This window comes from Rhipicephalus sanguineus, chromosome 9, assembly GCF_013339695.2.
Source record: "Rhipicephalus sanguineus isolate Rsan-2018 chromosome 9, BIME_Rsan_1.4, whole genome shotgun sequence".
Lineage (NCBI taxonomy): Eukaryota > Metazoa > Arthropoda > Arachnida > Ixodida > Ixodidae > Rhipicephalus > Rhipicephalus sanguineus.
In genome coordinates, this window is record NC_051184.2 from 28,526,213 (window position 1) to 28,549,360 (window position 23,148).

The 23,148-nt window shown below is 44.5% G+C and overlaps 2 protein-coding genes across 10 annotated transcripts in view; one reads left to right on the top strand and one right to left on the bottom strand.

The window, feature by feature from the left end:
* Window positions 1–16,632, bottom strand: part of LOC119404863 (zinc finger protein 358) — a 29,653-nt gene extending 13,021 nt beyond the window's left edge. For 3 of the 9 annotated variants that reach the window (XM_049419038.1, XM_049419036.1, XM_037671542.2), the window contains exons 1-10: window positions 16,092–16,629; window positions 15,754–15,952; window positions 8,666–8,725; window positions 8,328–8,387; window positions 6,018–6,148; window positions 3,429–4,152; window positions 1,133–1,192; window positions 777–836; window positions 429–488; window positions 81–140 (exon numbers count right to left, since the gene is read on the bottom strand). In XM_049419038.1, the coding sequence (XP_049274995.1) occupies window positions 81–140; window positions 429–488; window positions 777–836; window positions 1,133–1,192; window positions 3,429–4,152; window positions 6,018–6,148; window positions 8,328–8,387; window positions 8,666–8,725; window positions 15,754–15,952; window positions 16,092–16,162 (1,485 nt within the window). In that variant the 5' untranslated portion in view covers window positions 16,163–16,629. Of the gene's footprint in view, window positions 1–80; window positions 141–428; window positions 489–776; window positions 837–1,132; window positions 1,193–3,428; window positions 4,153–6,017; window positions 6,149–8,327; window positions 8,388–8,665; window positions 8,726–15,753; window positions 15,953–16,091 lie in introns of all 9 variants that reach the window. The other 6 variants (XM_049419039.1, XM_037671548.2, XM_037671546.2 and 3 more) reach the window with 4 other exon arrangements.
* The window catches only part of LOC119405411 (uncharacterized), a 53,779-nt gene that overhangs the window by 23,132 nt on the left and 7,499 nt on the right, over window positions 1–23,148 (top strand). The window contains exons 9-15 of the mRNA XM_037672249.2: window positions 3,644–3,971; window positions 4,844–4,946; window positions 5,759–5,884; window positions 6,004–6,166; window positions 19,954–20,103; window positions 20,504–20,600; window positions 22,823–22,879. Coding sequence (XP_037528177.1) covers window positions 3,644–3,971; window positions 4,844–4,946; window positions 5,759–5,884; window positions 6,004–6,166; window positions 19,954–20,103; window positions 20,504–20,600; window positions 22,823–22,879 — 1,024 coding nt within the window. The remainder of the gene's footprint in view (window positions 1–3,643; window positions 3,972–4,843; window positions 4,947–5,758; window positions 5,885–6,003; window positions 6,167–19,953; window positions 20,104–20,503; window positions 20,601–22,822; window positions 22,880–23,148) is intronic.

The window sequence follows — 23,148 nt, forward strand, 5'->3', positions numbered from 1 at the left end:
CTGCCTCATAAACACACACAAAGCACAGTATTGACGACATAAAGCCAGAGAATTAAAACAGAAAAATGCACTTTACTTACAAAAGGCAACATGGGTTTAGGGCTACTTGGCTCTGGCTTGAGGCCAACACATGTGAGCTCCTGGAAAAGATTTTTTTATGCACATTTTTAGATGAGTAAAATACCACATACTTCGAACCAGACAAGCATGCTGAAAAAAGACCCCTATTTGCAATCCAACTTCATTTAAGCATACCAGTGCGAACAAATTAGAACTATTAACTGTAAGAAGCTGAAAAAGATACCTGTCGCCACCAAATGAATAGCTATATCATTCATCTGCATCTGGCTTCCTCATAAACACACACAAAGCACAGTATTGACAACATAAAGCCAGAGAATTAAAACAGAAAAATGCACTTTACTTACAAAAGGCAACATGGGTTTAGGGCTACTTGGCTCTGGCTTGAGTCCAACACATGTGAGCTCCTGGAAAAGATTTTTTTATGCACATTTTTAGATGAGTAAAATACCACATACTTCGAACCAGACAAGCATGCTGAAAAAAGACCCCTATTTTCAATCCAACTTCGTTTAAGCATACCAATGCGAACAAATTAGAACTATTAACTGTAAGAAGCTGAAAAAGATACCTGTCGCCACCAAATGAATAGCTATATCATTCATCTGCATCTGGCTGCCTTATAAACACACACAAAGCGCAGTATTCACAACATAAAGCCAGAGAATTCAAACAGAAAAATGCACCTTACTTACAAAGGGCAGCAGAGGTTCAGGGCTGTTCGGCTCTGCCTTGATGTCAATACCCGTCATGCCCTGAAAAGGGTTTTCTATTCACATTTCTGAGCAATTTCTGAGCATTTCGGGAAAAACCCTTATATCTTGAACCGTACGAGCATGCTGAGAAAAGAACCCCATTCCTCATCCAAGTTCATTAAAGCATAGTAGTGCTAAACGATTAAAACTAATAACTGTAAGACTGTGCAAAATATTCTTGGTGCCACCAAATGACTAGCTATAACACTGATCTGCATCTGGTTGCCTTACAAACCACAATTATCACAATACTGCCAACGCAAGACGGGAGAATCAATACAGAAAAATGCACTTACAAAAGGCAGCATGGGTTCAGGGCTACTCTGCTCTTCCTTGACATCAACACCTTCCATGCCCTGAAAAAGGTTTTTCAAAATACATCTCTGAGTCGAGATGGTAATTAACCATATGCTTTGAAGCACACGTGCTTGCTGAATAAAGAGCATAATCCAGCCCATATCAAAGTTTAACTAAGTGCAGTAAGGTGTCAACTGTTCATTTTGATGCCTAAGGAAGCCATTGTTGAGCAAGCAAAGCAAGACCCAAAGAAATAAACACAGAATACTGCATCCTATCATCAGTAATTAGAGAAGTCATTAGGTTGTAATGGGTTCTTTGAGTATAACAATAAAAAGATATTTTGAGTCAGCTAATGCTACTGCCTTTTGTTGCTATGGGACTACTATGTTTGTGCCAACACGCTTTCTGGAAAAAAATTAACTCCACACCACGGCATCTTTAGCATACTCCTTGTTCAACTTATTCAAGCAAGGTTTTCTTTGTGGAATCAGCCATTTCATGCGTGCTGCTTCAGCCTTTGCATGATACATTCAGAGCTGAAGTCAGAAAGTGATGTCTGCAAGTAGTTGATTGTTGAAGAAGTGAATGAAAATGATCAGTTTGTTTAATCCATCGCCAGATTGTTATAAAATGAAAACTTCATTAAGCGCCACTTGTTAAACATGGCTTGTAATTTAACTGCATAGTATTACTTTCTCCTTTTTTCAGGCATAAGCTCCCCGTTTCAGCCAAGGGAATGTGTTTAATGATGTTTCACCTGTGTGAATTTATATAAAAGCACTAAAATTTATATTGTGCTTATCCTCGCTTTAGTTCCATACTCGCAACAGATAATCGAACCAGGTACCTGCGTAATAAGAGGCGGGCGCTCCGGAAATTGACCACTTTTGCTTTAAAATGGCATACTCATTAAATCCAAAACCAGCTTGTCATTTGCCGGACTTTCTGATTTCCCCGAAGAACTGCTTTATAAGAGAGCTGTGTTTCAAGCACTATGTTTGGTGTTGATATTTACAGCTGTCAAATGCATTGTTGATATCAAACCCACTAGCGATTCTGTATACTTCATGCGAGTTTTTCGAAGCATTACGTATCTTGGTGTCATGTAAGCTTCTATGCATTAATGCGACAGTGCTTGGACTTCAGAACACCTTATGCATGCGCTTCATGTAGCCCTAGTTCTGCTCTGATCCAGTGCTAATTCTGCAGTTAATGTAGCACTAACGTAGGCCTTGGTGTAGCTCTAAACTTTGCGCTTAATGCAGCTCTACTACTGTGAAACCTGAGGAAGTGTGTAGCACGAGCAACACAGCGATTCTCTTGGCAACCATGGGCTTGCCGAGGCAGTGACGCCCTCTCTTGCACGGCGTGGGTACCAACCGGATGTTTCAGAAGCGTTTTTAGCGATTTTAGGTAAATTATTGCGATAAATATTAGGTTATTTCTGTAGTTTATACTATTTTAGACCTTGGTAGTTTATTATGCACTGGTTGACATGAGACGACAAGCCGGACCCCTAAAGTGCTACGCACTTGAAGCAAGCGCATATCGCCGCTCGCTCAAAGCAAGTTCGGTGTGGAAAAGGCGGTTTTCCGGGGCAATTCACTTCCTCCCGGCCGGAGCGAGCTTCGGAACGAGGGGTTGCCTTGGCGGGCGCAGTCACCACCTTGTTCCTTTCGTCTTTGCATCAATTGTTTGCGTGGCTGTTCAGCAGAAAGACAAGTTGCCGTTCTCCTGTGTGAATTTAACTTTGTTCCGTAAAGGAGGGACCGCGCGCACAGCGCACTTCTTAAGGGCCGGCAAATCGTCGATCAAGGCAATTGGTGATCACCGATCAAGAATTAACTTCTGTCTGTGTGTGCTATTCGACGCGACGACCGCCGCCACCGCTCAAGACAATAACATGTATGTATACCTTTCATCAAAATTCTGTGTCATTTGTGTTTCGTGTGCCACAAGGCTTCGCTGGTCATACCACGCACTTTCAATAGTACTATGGCCATCCACTAAATTATTAGAACAGGCATGAGTTGACTTATGAAGATGTGATGCCAGGACAAATAAAGTCGCCTGCTACATGTACCATCCAAAAGCAGCATCACTGGCACATTTGGCACCTGAAGCACAGCATGTGGGGAAGTTGCATCCCATAACCTATGTACTGCCGGTTAGTCAGCATGAACAGGACTAGAATAATGCCCTCTTGAAACAGAAGGTAACAATATCTGTTCGATTTGAACTGCAGCATGAACAACAAAAGATCTGTGCAATTCCACATTGCATTTCACTTACAGGAGGAAGAGTGGCCAGAGAGTTACTTGTCGTGATTTCACTGCTGCTGCCTGTGCATGAGACAGTGCTCTCGACTCCACGGTGCATCCGGCGCATGTGCTTATGAAGGGGTGGACGCCTGGAATAGCGTTTCTCACACAGAGGACACTTGTGCTCTTTCTCACCCATGTGAGCCAGCAGATGACTTTTCAGATGGCATTTCTGTGTAAACTTAGCTGGGCAAAGGTGGCACGGGTATGGCCTTTCCGTCTTGTGCCACTTCAAGTGCTGCTGCAGAGATCTCATGCGCTCGAAGGTCTTCCCACACTCTGGGCAGTGGCACATCTCTACTCCCCTGGCATGCAGCTGCTTGTGTCTGTCCAAAGACACCTTCATGCGGAATTTGGATGGGCATACCTGGCACGCATACGGCATCTCACCTGTGTGCACGTGACTGTGTGCAACGAGTGTGGACTTCAGAGGAAATTTCTTCCCACAGACAAGGCAAACGTAGGGTTTCTCACTCGTATGAATGAGACGTACGTGTCGGACGAGAGCCGACTTGTGAGCAAACTTGTGGCCGCAGACAGAGCATGCGTGTGGCTTCTCGGCTGTGTGCAGAATACGATGTATGCTCCGGGTGTCCTTACTTGTGAAGCACTGCCCCCGCACATCACACTCAATGCCGCTAGCTACGCTAAGTATGGGCTTTTTCGGAGGTGATATTGTAGTTTCCACAGAGGTTCTGGACATTAAGAAGCAAAAAGAAAGAAGAAAGATAACCATGAAATCACGTAATCAGTGATTGCGCAATGCTGCGACATGAATAAAAATGCTACAAATAATGTCACAGTTTCACCTGAAAGTCGAAGTACTAATAGTAATGCATCCAACAGCTATAATACGATCTGCAGATTGATCGGCCCTATATGGTGCAGTAAACATTCACATACTAACCAAAATATACTAGAGCAATTCTGCGCAAACAGGAAAACAAGAACACACCTTAATTAAGTGATTATGGACATTGGTTTTTAACGCTCCTGCATTAAATAGCACAAAAGCAGTGAATGAACACATTGAGTTGCTTCTAGCTTCTTTGACATAATGCGGGCTGATCTATAGGCCCCCGGAGATCCAAGAATGCTTGTGGAAACAGTCACACGAAGCTGCCAGCCCTCTAGGCTTGATCAACATTCAGAGGTTTAGCAAATTATTTGCAAGATGGGGCGTGCCTTTCTTTTTTGACGACATGTGGAGTGTTATGACTTTCACCTCTCCATACCCGACTGACCTAACGATGACGTGTGACTCTCTCGCCATCTGATGCCTTCACCTGCCCTTCTCCCGCTTGACAGCACTCAGCGTTCCTACCCTGCAACCCGTGCACGTGCAATGACAAACTTCCCTCTTGCACGCTTCCCACAATACCACAGTGTACAGCACAAGAGCTGCCAGAGGATCTTATCGCACTTGAACCTCGTACAGGCCATGACAGTGCCATTGCCAGCAGCGCCACCAGCGTTGCTGTGCACAAATGTTTGCTTGGCGTGTCTCTACAATTTCTATGACAACAAAATGGCACAATGAATTTACTCACTCCTCAGCTGTGGTAACACTATTTGAACTGAGACGAGACGACAAATAAGACAAATCTGGCTAGGCCAATGTTATTTACTTTGGTGGCTTACTTATCTATGCCAGCTGCTTTAAAAAGCCGCTTAAAATGTAGCCGGATTGAGAACGGTGATAGCTAGAAGATGCATGGCAAGTCATTTACCATGCTTCCATCCTAGTAAAAATAAAATAAGAGAAGCTGATAATGGTGTTACCATAATTGCAAAATGCAAGCAACCAACACGAAAACCTTTGCCGCACCTTACGTCTTTTCCCAGATGAGGTGAGCCCTGTATTACTGTGTCAATGCTTTGGCCCAAGTATGTCAGTAACTCCTCTTTATTGGTGCATTTCTTTCAAGCAGCTCCTTGGTGATGCCTCAAGGTGGCTGTGCTACTTGAAGTATTACTTGCAGATATGATCTCGTTCTCAGCACCTACTTATTCTTTAAGCTTTAGCTGGATAAAACTTCTCAAGAAGTCTTGTGGCAGCCATTACGCTTGCTTCGCCCAGAGGCATACTGCTTGGCCAATACCGTGTCCCTACAGGCTGGACATAATTACACAAGCATTTATGCATTGTGACCTCAGCTGCAACTGACTGTTATGACTGGCCTTCAGAAAAAATTGTATTCCTGGCTATTACGCCAAAACCCATGCTACAATTGCAAAGCACGCTAGGGCGCAAGACTCCAGAGAAATTGTACCATCTGGGGTTCTTTCTTGTGTATCCAGATTTGATTGTCAATGAAATGTGGTACCAACCATGGGTTAAAAACCTGCAACCTCGAGTTCAGCAGATCGAAGCTGTTACCACTGGTCTAACACAGCATCTGACTGCCATGCGACAGCACGTGGAAGGTAACTTCCTTTATCGTAGATTCTGGAAGTGCCTTGTTGCAGTAGTTGTGGCTGTTATCATGGTCAAAACAATTAAATGTGTCACATCAACCATCACTATTGGTCCCACCTCAATGCAGTTGGTGCAGCTCACCTTATGTCCCTGTCGAACGCAGCCGTGCCTACAGATGTTTCAGTATTATTTGTCGATGTAGCTACAGAGATGATCCTGGGCAGAAGGATTGGAGGCTCAGGTTTTCCTTCTCTGTCCATGCCTAGAGGGTCCTGTGAAACAGCACAAACGTATGTATTTTTGCAAATGAGTGTGTCCATGACGTGTTACAATGCATGTCCCTATGTCTGCATGGCACATGACGTTTCCCATGCAACACGATGGAAAGTTGAGCGAGTTGGTTCCGATTCATAGTTGAAAAGTCACAAAAAGACTACCACGAAAGAAGACTGAAAACAGGACGATGCGCTACTAATAACTGAGATTTTTATTCAGAAAACACGTATTTATAAAACGCTTATCCCTCCCTGATAACTCTCACATTTGGTTAACAATGTTCCTCTATCTGACCAATGACATCTAGCTGTATGCTCCGAGGACACATCAAAGGCATCACAGGAATTACACTCTAAGAAAAAATCTAGTATTTGGGTAGTATTTCTGCCACACAACAAAATTCGTCATCTGGCTTGCTCGCGTTTCCTTTCTTGAAAACCTGGCTCTCATCACTTTCCTATCAAGAATGCTATGTCACGCTGATAACGCGCGCGCCGTTTGTGACCCGGAAGTGCCGGGACCGCGGTGATAACGCGAGGAAAGTAGGAGGGCTGGATGACGATTATTGTTGTGTGGCAGAAATACTCCCGAAATACTACATTTTTTCTTAGAGTGTGTGTCACAAAGTGCTCTTTTCTAAGCTGAACAACACTCCTCAGTGTGTAAGAAAGGTTACTGCTTGCCATCACATACCGAACAGTTACACAGTCGTCTGCCATCTGGCTTCCTTGTCGACCAATGAACATCACATTTCGAAGAGTGGGACGACACTCATTCAGAACCAATGCAAGAAACCGAGAAGATGGAATGAATGATTGCCTGCTAGTGCAGGGGTCTCAAACAAGTGGCCCTCGGGCTGCATGTGGCTGCGGGCGCTTTGCTAGCGAACCAGGATGCACATAACTGTCTTTGTCCTACATTTTATTTTCTTAGTATGTTCGTGAGCTACACAGATCTGACTAGTCTCATACATTTTTTTCCGTGAGGTACCCCATGTGGTCACCATGTGTTGAAGCATAACCATGAAACAAAAGCTCTATGTTAAAGAATCAACGTCTAGATTTTAGTAAAATCGATATTGCTATGTTGTTTGAATCCTGACATCAAATGCCCTCTAGAAATGACCTATACGTGAGATATGGGAAAGGTTGTCTTATAAATGGCAACATCAGCTGACATTTTATGCCCCCCACCCCCCACTCAACCTTCTTCACTGTCCCGACCCTTGCGGGACAAAATTTGACTGCGGCCTGCTAGGTATAACGTGGCAACAGAAAGCACAGGACCGGGTTGATTGGCGGAACATGGGAGAGGCCTTTGCCCTGCAGTGGGCGTAGACAGGCTGATGATGATGATGATGCTAGCTGAGGTGAGTTTAAGACCTCTGGTCATGCAAGAAGTTGGAGTCTAATGAGCTCAACAGCAACTGGGCAATCTCTCAAGATGGCAAATTACAGTTAGATCAGGCAAATTGAAACCTTTCATGAAGCTGCATGCGACTGACTATTGTACATGGAGAGGCTAAATTCGCTTTTCCTTGCTGTGATAGCAATTTTATGGACAATCGAGGAGAATTTTTGCCATCGCCATATCTATATTAAAAGCAGCAAAGAAAAATAATCCTTAAGAAAACTTGTCCATGGAATCGAACCACCAACCCTTCGCTACGTGATGACACGCAATAAACAATTCAGCCACGTGTGCAGAGACACTCTTGCGTGCAAACGATGAGCTACTTATAAGCACAATGGTTGAGCTTGTTGGTTGTACATACTTCAAGGAACAGCGCAAAAAACAACAGGACAACAGAAAGAAGACGGACACACAGCGCTGTATGCGTCTTGTGTTCTCCTGTTGTTTTTTGCACTGTTCCTTGAAATAATAAGCATCCATGGGAGCTGTCGATGTGTGCGCCTCGTAGCTACTTCAGCTGCTCCAGCAACACAGAGGCTTGTTGAGTAACTGCCCCCTTGATGCAGTAAAGTGCCTATCATGCAGCTTAGTGTGGCCATAGAGAAATAGAACCACTGTTGGTTCTCCTTCTCTATAGTACAGAACGGAGTAACAAAAAGTTACACCATGCATCTACATCTGGCTGCCCAAAAAACCCACATAAAGCACAACATTGTCATCATAAAACGAGAAAACCAGGGCAGAAAAATTCACTTTACTTACAAAACGTGGCATGGATTCAAGGCTACTTGGCTCTGCTTTAATGTCAGCACACATGATCTCCTGAAAAAGATTTTTTATACACATTTCTGACCTGAGTTGAGCCGTGTGAGAACCACGCGAGCATGCTGAGAAAAGCTTATCATTCTCCAGCCAAGTTCACTAAAGAATACTAGAGTGAAATCATTCAAACTATTAACTGTAAAAAGATAGAAAACATCTTAGCTGCTGCCAAATAAAATGTTACACCATTCATCTGCATCTGGCTGCCTTATAAATCCACATAAAGTGCAATACTGCCAACATAAGACCAGAGAATTGAAACAGAAAGATGCACTTACAAGAGGTGGCATGGATTGACAAATACTCGGCTCTGTCTTCACATCAGCATCCATGATGCCCTGAAAAATATATATTTTTTTAATTACCACACATGTGTGCTGAATAAAGAGGCCAATTCCACATCCAACTTCAATTAAGTGCACAAGTGAGACAACTGCAGCGAAATCTTATTGATACGATTCTGCATAATATGTTTCGGCCTAATACAATTCTTTTTATTCCCGGCAAACGTTCCTTGGAAATAATGCGTTTTGACGCGTTTAATATGATCACAATTTTGTCCAAAATTGGATAACACAACCACGAAAGTGGATCTTGACCAATATATTAAGAAATCCTATGTTTATTCTTCAGTATACTGGCTCAAACTGCATTCCAACAAGCCATGCTGTGCACATTGCAGAGCAGCTGAGGCTGCAGCAGTGTCGGTTTTGCGGCAGAAAGATCGCTGCCTGGAGCGGCGCTTGCATCCACTGATGATGATGATGCGCCAGGCGATATTATGTCCTTTTTTTTAATCTTTTTGGTTGATACGATTTTTGCATAATACGTTTTATTTTCCAGCTCCCAAGAAAAACGTATCAATGAGATTCCGCTGTATTTTGTCTCGTTTTGACCCTTAAAGAAACCATTAGACAGAAAATATAACAAGAACAAAAAAAAAATGAAAGAACAGAATACTGCACCCTATCAACAATAGTTCGAGAAGTCATTAGCCTGAAATAGCTTCTTCGAGTCTAACTAACTAGCAAAAGGTATTTTCTGTCATCAAATGCTATTGTCTTCTCTTGTTATGGAACTATGCTTGAGTCAACATGTTTTCCGCACAAAAATGAAAGCTTGGACTCCAAACCACAGCATCTTTAGCACACTCCTTGCTCAACTTATTGAAGCATGGTTCTCTATCCAGAATCTGCCACATTATTATGGATGCTGCTTCTGCTCTAGCCAGTTATATGCAGAGTATAACGTTAAGCGCAGTACTGAATGGGACAGGGAGTGACATACACACAAGCGCTTGTGTGTGTGTGTCACTCCCTGTCCCGTCCTCGTCAATTCAGTACTGCGCTTAATGTTGTACATATGTCGCACCAACAAGGCCAAAGATCCACCCTTGTTATATGCAGAGCTTGAGTCAGAAAGTGAAATCTGCTGTAAAATCTAATACTATATAGGGTGATTCTTTCAGAACTGACCTATTTCATTGGTCTGTAGTTTTGTTACAAGGTATCTGATTTTAATGCGGTTTGCAGTAAAAGATTCAGGAAGGATGAAAATTTAATGGACCGTCCCGTTTTTTGATGTGCAACACCAAAAAAAAAAAAAAAGAAGGAATAAGGAACTGTTCTGACTTTAACAGTATGCAGACACTCTTGTATGGAATTTCACATTTTTTTTATTTCCTATTTGTTCTTTCTTTTTTTTTTTCGGAGTTCCACACCAAAAAAACAGAACGGGCCATTACATTGTCATTCTTCCTGAATTTTTTCCCGCAAAACTGCATTTAAATTGAATGATTTGTAACAAAATTACAGCTCAGTGAACTAGGTCATTTCTCAAGGAATCACCCTCTACTACCACAATCACCAGCGCCGCTTGCCTGGCTCCATGCTGATGTGGAATAAAATGTGGAATAAAATAAAATGTTCCACAATTGCTCAAATGACAGTGTTGTGCATTGTAAAATCTGCAAGAGAAGTGGTTGATCATTGAGGAAGCGAATAAAAATCATCAGATGTTTAGTCAGCTGCCAGAATTTTTTACATACCACCCATTAAACTTTGTTTAGGTGTTTTGTATTGCCTTTCTTGAGGCATGAGCACTCTCTTTCAGTCAGACGTATGTGTTTAATAACGTGTCATCTGTGTCAATTTATATTCAAGCACAAAAATTTATATTGTACCGATCATCAACTCTCGAAACAGATAATCGAACCGGGCGCTCTACAAACACTTTTGCGGTAAAATGGCGTACCCGACAAATCCAAAACCAGCTTGCCATTTGCCGGTTTTTCTCAACTCCCTTAAGTGCTGCTTCATAACTTAGCTGCGTTACAAGCACTAAGTTTGTGTTGATATTCACGGCCGTTAAGTGCATTGTTGATAGCAAACCAATTTTTCATAGTCCCTGCGAGTTTTTTGAAGCATCAATGCATTGCTCGTAGGACTTTAGTATGCTTTATGTATACACCAGTAGCTGCAATGACTTTTTTTTTTACAGAGGTACACGAAACTTTGCACGAGTGCGATAAAATTAGCTATGTGCGTGACATATGGTCCCTTTTAACGGATTAAAACAGGTGCCAATTGATTGTTTTTCCGAGCAAGTCAGAGAAAGTACGCATTCGCACATACCGTAATAATGTTACTTCCCTCGCGTCGCCGGCAAGACGCGCTCTCTTTTTACATATCCGCACCTTGTCCCGCAGCTGGATGTGTCCAGATAAGATCGAACACGAGGTCCCGGTCACCATTCGTGACTTTGATGAAATTTACTGTAGGTCTAGGCATTGCACACAGAACAATGGTTTCGCAGTTAGTTTTGCGAAAAAAAATTTTGTTCGCCTGAAAAAAGATATATAAATTTTGGCCGCAAAAAACGCTTTTCGGCCAATTTCGCGATTTCTGAATTTTGAGCGCACCTAGGGAAAAAACGGTGCACTTCTTCGCCACAATATTTATTCCCCTTAAAGAAGAAGTGAAATACAATCTTATGAGTCTATTATTTCCCTTGCTTGTTGAAGCACTTTTGAAGAAAAAAATCACACACTTGGCAAATCGCACAAAATACCTCTATTTCAGGAATTTATTGCTGCAAGCAAGTTAAAGTGAGGATAATGAAAATCGGTACATATTAACTTTGATACTTTCGCTCTCTTTTAAAATAATTGGCGTGGTTTTATCGCGCTCCGTTTTACTCGATAATTGGGCTGAAACGTAAGTGGTTTACCGAAAACGCCGAACTTTAAAAATGATTTTCTCAAAAAGGCCATTTTTAATTTTTTTTAAAATCCCTCTGATTGCAGTCAAGGACGTCATCTACTACTGTGCAGAAAAAAACGTTGCATTATTTTGGTTGCTAACAAGTTATAGTGCGTCAAATGTGACCATGCCAGCCTAGCGGCCGCATCGTTCGTTATGGGCTGAAACTCGGATATAAGTTGTAAAAATACTTCTACGTGACATAATCACAAATCAGCAGCTCCACACCAACAAATGCGCAGCCCGGTGTCATGTCTTGGGATCAGCCGCTTGACAAACCCGCAGCAGCGGCCGCTCGATGCTGCGGGCACTCACATTTACATTAGTACCGCTTCGACTGCGGATGAGCTCCGCTTGCGCGCCAAACTACGCTCAGAGGACATAATATATGCAACGAAAATATATGCAACATAATATGCAACGAAAACTCTGCCGGCGATTTCCTAGTGAGCGCCTTCAATACAGCACGGATGTGTCTTTTTCCCCTGCTGTTATGCCCGAAGCCGCATAATATCGTGATAAACGCTCGACTTGCGTTGAATATTCTATCTGCGGCCGCCCAACAATACAGTATTGTAAAAGCGGTCCTTTAATGAAGTAAAGGACTTGGACACACTTCTTTTCACAGCCGGCTGACACAAGTGTTCTGGCACGAGATGAACAATTGCAGTTTGAGTTGCTCGACCATCGGAAGCACGTATGACAGCTTTCTTTAGATGTCAATGGCTTTCTTTTGTGCCATATGTTGCTCATAGAATGAACCTAATTATATTTAGGCCATCCGAAGAGAGAAAGCAACACATGAGCGCACTACTGGAGGCGCTCACTGGGAAATCGCCGGCAGAGTTTTCGTTGCATATTATGATATTTCTTGGCACTTAACGGCCTTTAAATTTCACAGTGATGCATTCCTTCTCTCGTTTGTCCTCTGAGCGTAGTTTGGCGCGCAAGCGGAGCTCATCCGCAGTCGAAGCGGCACTCATGTAATCTGAGTGCCCGCAGCATCGAGCGGCCGCTGCTGCGGGTTTGTCAAGCGGCTGATCCCAAGACAAAGCTTGCTTAACCACGACACCGGGCTGCGCATTTGTTGGTGTGGAGCTGCTGAGTTGTGATTATGTTACGTACAAGTATTTTTAGCAACTTATATCCGAGTTTCAGCCCATAACGAACGACGCGGCCGCTAGGCTGGCATGGTCACATTTGACGTACTATAACTTGTTAGCAACCAAAATAATGCAAAGTTTTTTTCTGCACAATGGTAGATGACGTCCTTGACTTCAATCAGAGGGATTTTTAAAAAAATTAAAAATTGCCTTTTTGAGAAAATCATTTTTAAAGTTCGGCGTTTTCGGTAAACCACTTACGTTTCAGCCCAATTATCGAGTAAAACTGAGCGCGATAAAACCACGCCAATTATTTTACAAGAGAGCGAAAGTATCAAAGTTAATATGTACCAATTTTCATTATCCTCACTTTAACTTGCTTGCAGCAATAAATTCCTGAAATAGAGGTATTTTGTGCGATTTGCCAAGTTTGTGATTTTTTTCTTCAAAAGTGCTTCGACAAGCAAGGGAAATAATAGACTCATAAGATTGTATTTCACTTCTTCTTTAAGGGGAATAAATGTTGTGGCGAAGAAGTGCCCCGTTTTTTCCCTAGGTGCGCTCAAAATTCAGAAATCGCGAAATTGGCCGAAAAGCGTTTTTTGCGGCCAAAATTTATATATTTTTTTTTCAGGCGAACAAAATTTTTTTTCGCAAAACTAACTGCGAAACCATTGTTCTGGGTGTAATGCCTAGGCCTACAGTAAATTTCATCACAATCGGGAATGGTGACCGGGACCTCGTGTTCGATCTTATCTGGACACACCCAGCTGTATGTATTGCCGTGTGAAAATTAAACAGTCACTTGCAAGGCAGTGCTCTGTCTACCCTACCTGTCCAATTAGTTGCGACGTTTTACAGCGAAAGCTGTTGTGAGATCATTTCAACGGCCGTTTTTGGCGCCGTAGTTGTCCGCCGCCGCCGCCCGGTGTCCGTAACCACTATCGCGCGAAATAAGAAAAAATTTCCAGGATGGAACGAGGTTCGAACCTGGGCCCTCTGCGTGGGTGCCCAATGTTCTACCTCAAAGCCATGCTGGTGCTTGAAACTGCCTAGCAAAAATACGCTATACGGTACCGTCTGGCACTTAATGGCTGCAACGGAATGGTCGCCCATTTTTTTTTTAACGTCGTTGACAGCGGACAAACGAGACGTGTTAGTGCGGCGAGAAGAAAGGCCACCTCCCAAGTGGCTCGTTCATCAAAGCGACTGCGAACCCACGGAGGCTACGTAGCACGAGCACACGATGATATCAGTTTAAGCACACTGAGTGGTTCCTGCGTTTCTGAGCAAGCCTTGGAGCAACTAGTGTGTGCGTCGCCAGCCATTGTCACAGCATCGCACGCATACAGTGACCCCAAGCATGCCATGCGGAGTCCATACGTTGCGAAGATGGGAGGAGCAAGGAGCCGTGGCAGAATGAGTAAATGCTTTTAACGAAGTCTGGCAAGAAAAAAGAACCTTGGGCAAGTGCGGAAGGTCTGTTGGGGCGGCACGTTTCTTTTTCTTTTTTTCAGTAAACGTCTCTCGCCCACTCTTTTTTGCATGTACATCGGACGGAAACTACAAAGTCTGATGTGCACGTTCAGTTTACTTGCTAGAACTTGTTGCTGTGTTTACTGCGTGAATCTGTGTCGACAATGACCTACCTCGCAGAAGCCCTCTCGCTGAACCGCCAGTCGAACACGATCCTAACCTACAACCCAAAAAAGATCTCGTGTTCATATTCAAGTGACGCAGCAACTACACTGGAATACCCGATTATGGCCATAGAAGAACCGGTGACTAAGCGGATATCGTCGTCTCATGCATCCATTGACCAGTCAGTTTTTACTAAGGATGGTTCAGTCGCCAAACCTATATGCGCCCGGGTGACCTGGGAATCTACGCTGGAAAGTCAGTAAGTGTGGCTATAATGCAGTTTATCCGTGAGCTGAGAATTGTACTGTACGTGTGCTGCATTGAACTGTACATATTGTTTATAATCAATACTATGTAGTTTATAAGCAATATTTACGATGCGCTTTAAAATTTATAGTTTGGCGAGACTCCAAGGAAGCATAGAAAATTATCAGCTGCAGAGTTTTTTAAGAGCTAAAGTTGCCATGCATGCGGGCTTGTTCATTTTCTTATTATAGTGGTAGTGCAAATACATGGGACACAAAAAACGCACACGAAAACACACACAGGGCGCTCGTGTGCCTTTCTTGCGTCCCGTTTGTATGCGCTACCATAGTAATAAAATTTTTTACATCATTGCACGACCGCCAGCCAGCTGACATGTCAGCGCCCTTACCACTACATGTAACTGCAAAATTACCAAAAATAAGCACCTGCCAAACAACTTCGTTGGTAACTATGTTACACATTGGTTTATTCAATTTGTAGTTTATTTCCTACGTGCACTGCTCCACTGAACGGTTTTTTGGCCTTGTCAAGTTATTTCAAGACCTTTCTGTAAAATGCTGAATAATCATCATCATAATTGATCTTATTATTATTATTATTATTTGGTATTTTATTTGTTGCCGCATTACTCCAGCTGAAGCAAGGAGAAGGCATATTATGCAATGTGCTTACCCCCCCCCCCCTCGCGCTCCTGTAATCTTGTCAGAATGTCAACCCCCCTTCCCCCTCCCCCCCAGAGAAATCCTGGGTGCGCTAATGGCAAGCATACACTTTTCGTGCCACAAAACCTGCTACACAAGAACAGAAAGTTCTTGCCCATGCGATATGTGACTGGGAAGAAAACAATACAGGTCAGCTTGAGGAATTGTTTTTATGGTTTTGGTGTGCAAATTTCGAGTGGCCATTTATATGCACGCATATGAAGAGTCAGTTAACTTCTGACAAGCAAGTGACACCTGCGCTATTTCAAACGGCGCTAGGATTTTAGATAGATACGAAAGAAGTGAGAAACTGCCTCCACGCATGCGGAACTTCATAAGCCCTTTAGCGTGGCAACGATAACACAAACGTTCAAACATTACTTGTGGTACTCACTGGTTTCTGCAGATGTGCGGGAAACGCTGGAAAAACTGTGGGAATGCTACCCTGTCGAAGCCTTGTAGTTTGGCCCGTCCTATCGAAGCAACCAGCTTCAAAATGCTCCGAGCAAAGAACGTGCGCATCCTTAGGCGTCCAGCCGTCTCGACGAACAGCGCGCTGCCATGCGTCACGCAGCGTCTTGTCTTTAGGGAAACTGTGACACAAGGAAAAAAACTTGCTTCAACCCATATTCGCCAGCTAAATAGGTAATTAATGAGAACTTTAGGTTGCGAACGCACTTGTCGAGTGGGAGTGCGCTGCAGCAGACGAGAAATTGAAGGATCCATACTTACACATGAAAAGTGATTCCTGGCTTTTTCTTCGCACGATTCGTGCAGCCGAAGGCAGCGCATGAGCTCACCATCGCGTCCAGAAGCGTGCAGGAAACACCGGAAGACGCGGCGACGGTGCTGCACCTGCGGGTTGCTGTTGCAGGCCCTCTGCGCCCTTCGGGCGCGGAAAACTAATCGTGGCTTCGCCCTCGCTTCGCGAGTGCGGCCATTTCGCGTCTCCGTCACGCGCTACTGGCCGCTCAATGGCCGGTTGGCAGGGTCTCGGTCACGCGCTACTGGCCGCTGTCGCGGCCACGCGCTGTTTAGCCCGCGCGCCTGTGGTGTGCCCGTGTCACTGGCGTACGTAACCCACGAACCGCGTCGCGCTTCTCAGTCTGGCATTTAGCAACTTTAGCCCCTGCGCCCCGCTGGACGTAACTTAAGACTCGTTATTCTTACGTCCAGACGTAACTCCAACGGCTCCTATCGTTATGTGTAGACGTAATGCTAGACACTCCCGCGTCCATGGCCGGGTATCACCGTGTGCTACAGAACGCAGGCGCCGAGGTAGCGAATAGCGAACCACATCACACAATGTGCCCTTACAAACATGGCGTCTATGACGTGACAAATAAATTAGCCGGCCGTTCAGAATCCACTCCCGATCAAAGCAAGCCGCTGAACATAAATGGCGCCCTCCATAAATGTTTCTCTTATTTCGTTCGAAGTAGAGATTCGAAAGGTCCGACGTGAAGTGCATTTATTGCGACTTGCATGTAGGTCTGCCTAAGTAGGTGTAATCGTAGTTGTTTCGGGTGCTTTGTAATTACCGTCAGTATTATTTATGTCGGGTAATTGCCTTCATGATGCAAAGCAGACCGATGCAGTGCTGTCAACAGGCAGGAACAGTTTCTCGGGAATGAGTTTCAGTTGAAGTGTAGCTGAACATCTGCCACCACGGCTCAGAAGCGTCGGCGGGTTCGGGCGAGCAGTGTTTCCGCGAGCGTGAACGCGAATGCACGGATGGATGTGTTTTTCACCCTGATTTAACGACTCTGTCGGGCCTCAGCGATGTCGAAAAATAACTGCTGCGTTGTCGGCTGTTCAAACACGCGGAAAAAATCGCCAGGAACGCACTTCTACACGTTTCCGGTGCTATTTCATGAGCGAGAGCGACGGCGGCGGTGGATAGCGGCTGTACGACGTAGAAGGTAAGCAATCGCGCTTTGTTTACGGCAGTGTTAGAGCGATCACCATGTTTTTATTTCTCCATTTATGTCGCTACATCTTCAGCGAACGCTAACCCCAGATATTATTATTATTATGCATTGTAGACGCTACAATGCACACGACGTTGTTATTACTGATAAGACGCGATGCCTAGGCTCTCTTGAAAAACGAATGGCGCGAAGCGCAATGCCAGAGAATGTGGGCCAGGTGACGGCTCCTTTACAAAAGCGCCGTGGAATCACACGTCTGCTGCACGAAATCGGCTGCATTCTACCTAATGATGGCACTTGCATGCGATAACCGGTGCCTGCGTACGGCTCACAAAGGAGATGGCTGGAGAGGATCCCATGGCACATGATGGCACGTCGGTAACGTGATAACGCAGACGCTGCGTGGCGGCACAAGCGGCGCTTCTGCAGCCCGACCGCGCTCGCCCGCTTCCTAAAAAAAGAAAGAACATAAACAAGAAACAGCTCAATTCGCTTAAAGGGCAACTCCGGGGATTTTTCACTTATAGACAACAAAATATATGTTTTCAGTGAAATTACAGGGGGTCGACGACTATTACCATTTGGACCCATTGATATCTCCAAATGGTTCCAATTGTTTTTTTCAACTGGGTGTGTCGAGAAAAAACGTTGGTTCATGCGTCAACGCATGCAGGCATTCGTGATCGGGACGTTATAAAAAAAGCGGTGTACTTACGATGAGCTCCACTTCGTAGGGAAGCTTGTTGACGCTTGTCTGTGGCAAAAACTTGGCGCGTATGGTGACATTGTCGTCCCACACAGCTGTGACATCGGACACATGTCCACTATTATAAAGTGCGGCTCCTTTGCGCACACTGTCGCCGCAAAAGTAATTATCTGGGACACGCACAAGCGGCAAATCGTACGCGCGCACTTTCGTCATGCTTGTAGTGAAATGAGGCGTCTGCTACGCGACCCACCAGCGGTTCCAACGGCCGCCGCTACGCAGCTTTCAGTGGTGCCCTTATAGGCGCTGCGCATCGCGTATGTGCGCTCACGCCAAGGAGAAGTCTTCTTCCTCTTGTTCCTCGACCACCTTGATGATGATACGTGCAGAGCACTTTAGGGGCCCAGGCTGCCGTATGCTGTCCTAGCTTGGCATAATGCAGACAAAACCATGTGTGCTGGCATGCGCTAGCGTGTTCGGGCCTGTGTAAGGGGCTGGGTAAGACGCTGTGGCCTCTCCCCCTTACACTCTCTCAGCGGTCATGTGATGGCGTCGGGGAACGAGATTCTGCAGGCGCGCAATGAACCAACGCGTTGTATCCTAGTCAGAACGCGCTGGCACGCGCTAGCGTGTTCGGGCCTGTGTAAGGGGCTGGGTAAGACGCTGTGGCCTCTCCCCCTTGCACTCTCTCAGCACTCACATGATGTCATCGGGGAATGAGTTTCTGCAGACGCGTGATGAACCCGCGTGGCGTGCTCCAACAAGAGTTTGGGGCAAGCAACAGCAACTACAGTGAATTCTTGGTGTGCTCCACTTGCAAGGACGCGTTAACATAGGGCAAGGTGCCCGTAATGAACGAAACTTTAAGTCGACCCATGCGCTGCTCCGCATCCCCACATGGTTCCCTTCAGTGGGAGATGGTGTAATTTTTTTTTATTTCTCCATTTATGTCGCTACGTCTTCAGCGAACGCTACTATGTTTACACTTGGTCGTCTCGCGTGCATTGTAGACGCTACAATGCACATGAGGTTGTTATTACTGATAAGACGCGATGCCTAGGCTCTCTTGAAAAACGAATGCCGCGAAGCGCAATGCCAGAGAATGTGGGGCAGGTGACGGCTCCTTTACAAAAGCGCCGTGGAATCACACGTGTGCTGCACGAAATCGGCTGCATTCTACCTATTGATGGCACTGGAATGCGATCATCGGTGCAGAATGTTCGCTGTGCGCTCGCCTCAACTATATGCATATTGGCTGTAAAACATGGCACCTGTGCGCATTGAAGGCTTTTGACAGGACATTCAACCGATTCAACCTCCTTTTGAATGCCTCGTAACGTGACTTCATGCTAATAGGAAACACCATTGATGTCTCCCACTAATGCTCATTCGTTTGCACAAGCTGTGCTATGAGTGGGGCCATAGGCATGCTCATTGGAGGGGGGGGGGGAAGAGGGCAAAATCTGCCCCCTGCATTGACTTAGTGGGGGCCTGGGGGCGCTGTGATGAACATTTGCCCCCCCCCCCCCCCGATGGGGAACCCTGCGCACGCCTGAGTGGAGCCGATTATGAAACTTACGCGTTTTCTTTTCTTTATTCTTGCTGGTAGTGCTAGCTACTGGTTGCTGTGTTTTCTTTTGCATGGAATTGGTGAGTATATGTTGAGGCTGCTCCATTGTAGTTTTATCACACCTGAAAAAATTTTGCATGCCCAATGCATGGGGTCGATCCTCAAAGTTTCGCTTTTTTTTTTATTCTTGCTAGTGGTGCTAGCTACTGGTTGCCTTTTTTTTTTTTTTGCATGGAATTGCATGGACTTCAGGGAAGCACTTGGTTTTCAAGCAATATATACGACCACTTTTAGCATTTGCTTTCAAACTGTGAATATTGCAAATATGTACTCTTTTAAGTAATGCCTTGCTTCTTCCATTTTTCTGCAACCTTATGAACATTTTAGAGAGGATGGGAGCCCCTGGGAACCCACAAAGAACTCCAGGATCTGTAGTCAGCATTTTATCAACGGCGAAAGATCAAATGATCCGAGAAGTCCAGCTTATGTGCCAAGTATATTTCCAAGCGTGCATGGCACTTCCAAGAGGTATCAAAGGTAAAATTAAACTTTGCAGTGTGTATTTTCTGCTGACTGACAAGGGGACACTCAGCCAGAGAAGTAGCATTATGTTTGCTGTTTAAAGAATCCTTTTGTTTATTTGCACAGAGCGCTGGTAGGCAAAAGTAAATGTGTGATAGCAGTGTTACACAACTCTTGCTTGTTCCTTATGGCAACAGGACTTTTAGCCACATTGTACAAATTTTTAAAAACAGAGAGGGTCAGCTGAGATTACTTGAATTGTATGCTATGCAGGCAGAGGCTGCTCGTGAAATAGGCTCAATGTGTGTATTCAGACAAGCGCCGATATATTACGCACAAATGTATGTGTCGGTACTGCTTTTTGTTGGGTATAGGCCACCACTTACAATGTTCTTTAACATACGACATATTTCAGGTTGCGGGCACGAGAGCAAAAGGTGGACAGCATTACAGCCGCACAGGCTCTGGAAGATGTCATGGTCGACTGCAACTCAGAGGAAGAAAAAATAAGTGTATGTACAGTTCACAATACATATCTGCACATGAGATGTTTGTTTTTAAACGCCAATAAATATTTGTTTTGCTCCATACTAGTGAGCGAAAGCCCATCAATACTGCTACACCATGACTTTCGCATATATATTGATATGCATCAAACAGATAGACCTATTCTGTGGGTGCTTTGCAGATGTACTTTTGTAGCTGTAATTTTCCAGCTGCATCAGCACATTTTGTGCATGAAATGAATGGAAATACCGAGACTACACGACTTAAATGATAATATTGAGAAATCTATGCCTGCCACCGTTTAAGTATTAAGTAATCAGCATTGCCAAGCACCAACAAATGGCAAATGTGGCAGAGCTGTCTTCAGCTGAATTTATTATTTATATGCCATATTTATGATGGTATTAATATTAGACTGATAAATGTGAAATATCAGGGTGCGCTTAGCAAAATCACGTAAAATTACGTAACTAATCATGTGTTTGGATTTTCATGCTGAAACCACGCACAGTCACGTAACTAATCACGTGAAGCATGCTCGCAAGAATCACGTAATTAGCGTATCTGCTCACGTGCCATGTTCCTGCCAAAACCGTATATTATCACGTAGAACCTAACGCCATTTTGCAACGCTTGGTAATAGCTTGCAAAACCTAGCAGAAACGTAGCCAAGCTGCTGTGACAAGCACCAGCTCCGCAGTGACTCAGTCTCGCGCCACTAGCGCAAGCTGCCGAGATATTTTTTCACAAGTTTATCGTGCCGGTTTCAAAGTTTTACCTACGCTGACCCTTCACGTGACCGCACCTGTAAAATCCATGCCCCGGTGTGACAGCACTCCCTGAAAATCTACTATATAAACACATGGCACATAAACGAAGCTACTGTGTCGGGAAAAAACGTTGGTTCACGCGTCAACGCATGCAGGCATTAGTGATCGGGACGTTATAAAGAAAGCGGTGTACTTACGATGAGCTCCACTTCGTAGGGAAGCTTGTTGACGCTTGTCTGTGGCAAACACTTGGCGCGTATGGTGACAATGTCGTCCCACACAGCTGTGACATCGGACATATGTCCACTATTATAAAGTGCGGCTCCTTTGCGCACACTATCACCACAAAAGTAATTATTGCGATTTGTCGCACAAGTGGCAGATCGCACGTGTGCACTTCCGTCATGCTTGCAGTGAAACGAGGCATCTGCTACGCGACCCGCTTGTGGTTCCAACGGCCGCCGCTACGCGGCTTTCAGTGGCGCCCCTATAAGTGCTGCACATCGTGGATAGTTGATAAGTGTGCAGAATGAAAATGTCGGACCTAGCTGGACTGGGAGAGGAGACGAACAGTGTTACATTTGCACACACGCACGACATTGTACGCACAAGGGTAGAGGGACGCGGTCCGGGTCTGAAAGAAGAGCAAAAAAAAAAAAAGGTTCTGAAAACTCGAGCACCGTGTCTTGTACATGATGGTAGTGGTGAAACTACTGCGGGATTTGCTAGTGCGTGCTCTGTATCGGTACCAGCTTTTTTTCTCTCTGTATCGGGCACAATTTTTGCATGAGTTACGGTTAAACAGTTCCTCACAGAAGGATAATATGGAGCGCTCAAGTACAAACCAAGTTTAATAGCTGGCAACCACTTTCGATTATAGCTGGTTAATCTAATGCACTTCATATTCGATTGCTTATCTTGCTTCACATCACTTTTTGCCTCCAGCTCGACACGTCTCTTCAAGCCCCTGATAAGTTATGCATACCCATTCTGAGTGATTGACCAAGAATGTTCACATATGCAGTGGCCCCAATTTTATACTTAGCAAGACAGCAGGCAGCCTCCATAAAGAGTTTATTGTGTGAAGAACGCTTTGCTTTAATTAGCTGAGCAACCTGTGTTTGCTCCAACGTAGATTCATAGTGGAAAAGGCAATTGCATTCAACAACTCAAGATACCTTCTACAAGTCGGTTAAACCTTCAGGAAACCATTGTAGTGCAATGACTTTGCGTCAAGTATTCCATTCATAACTAGACCATTGGGTCTAGTTTTGTTTTCTCTGCAATAGCATTAAGCATCAAACTAAGATATTAACCGTTAACAAGTATAAACTGTTCTGAGCAAGCACACTTAAACTTGGATGTAAATTGATCAGCATGCACACATTGTTCAGTGTATATAACTTATTCCCAACTCGGCTCAAACCTGTATATATACAAAAAAATCTTTTTTCCAGAATATGAGTGTTCAGGTCAAGGTAGAGCCAAGTAGTCCTCCATCCTTGCTACCCTCGGTGAGTGAAGTGTATTTTTTTTATTCTGATTTCCTGGTTTGATGTTAGAGGTATTGCAATGGTTGTGGTGGGGGGTCAATAAGGCAGGCAGACATAGACCAACATTGCAAGTGTTTATTGAGCACCAACAAGGAATCATTCCAGCTGCGTAATGTTAATAGTCTGAATGGTTTCACACTAGTATGCTTATATAAACAGAGGTGTACGGTACTCACGGATTGAAATGCAACATCGTTTTATTTTAGTATAATGACTGCTGTGAGCTGTTG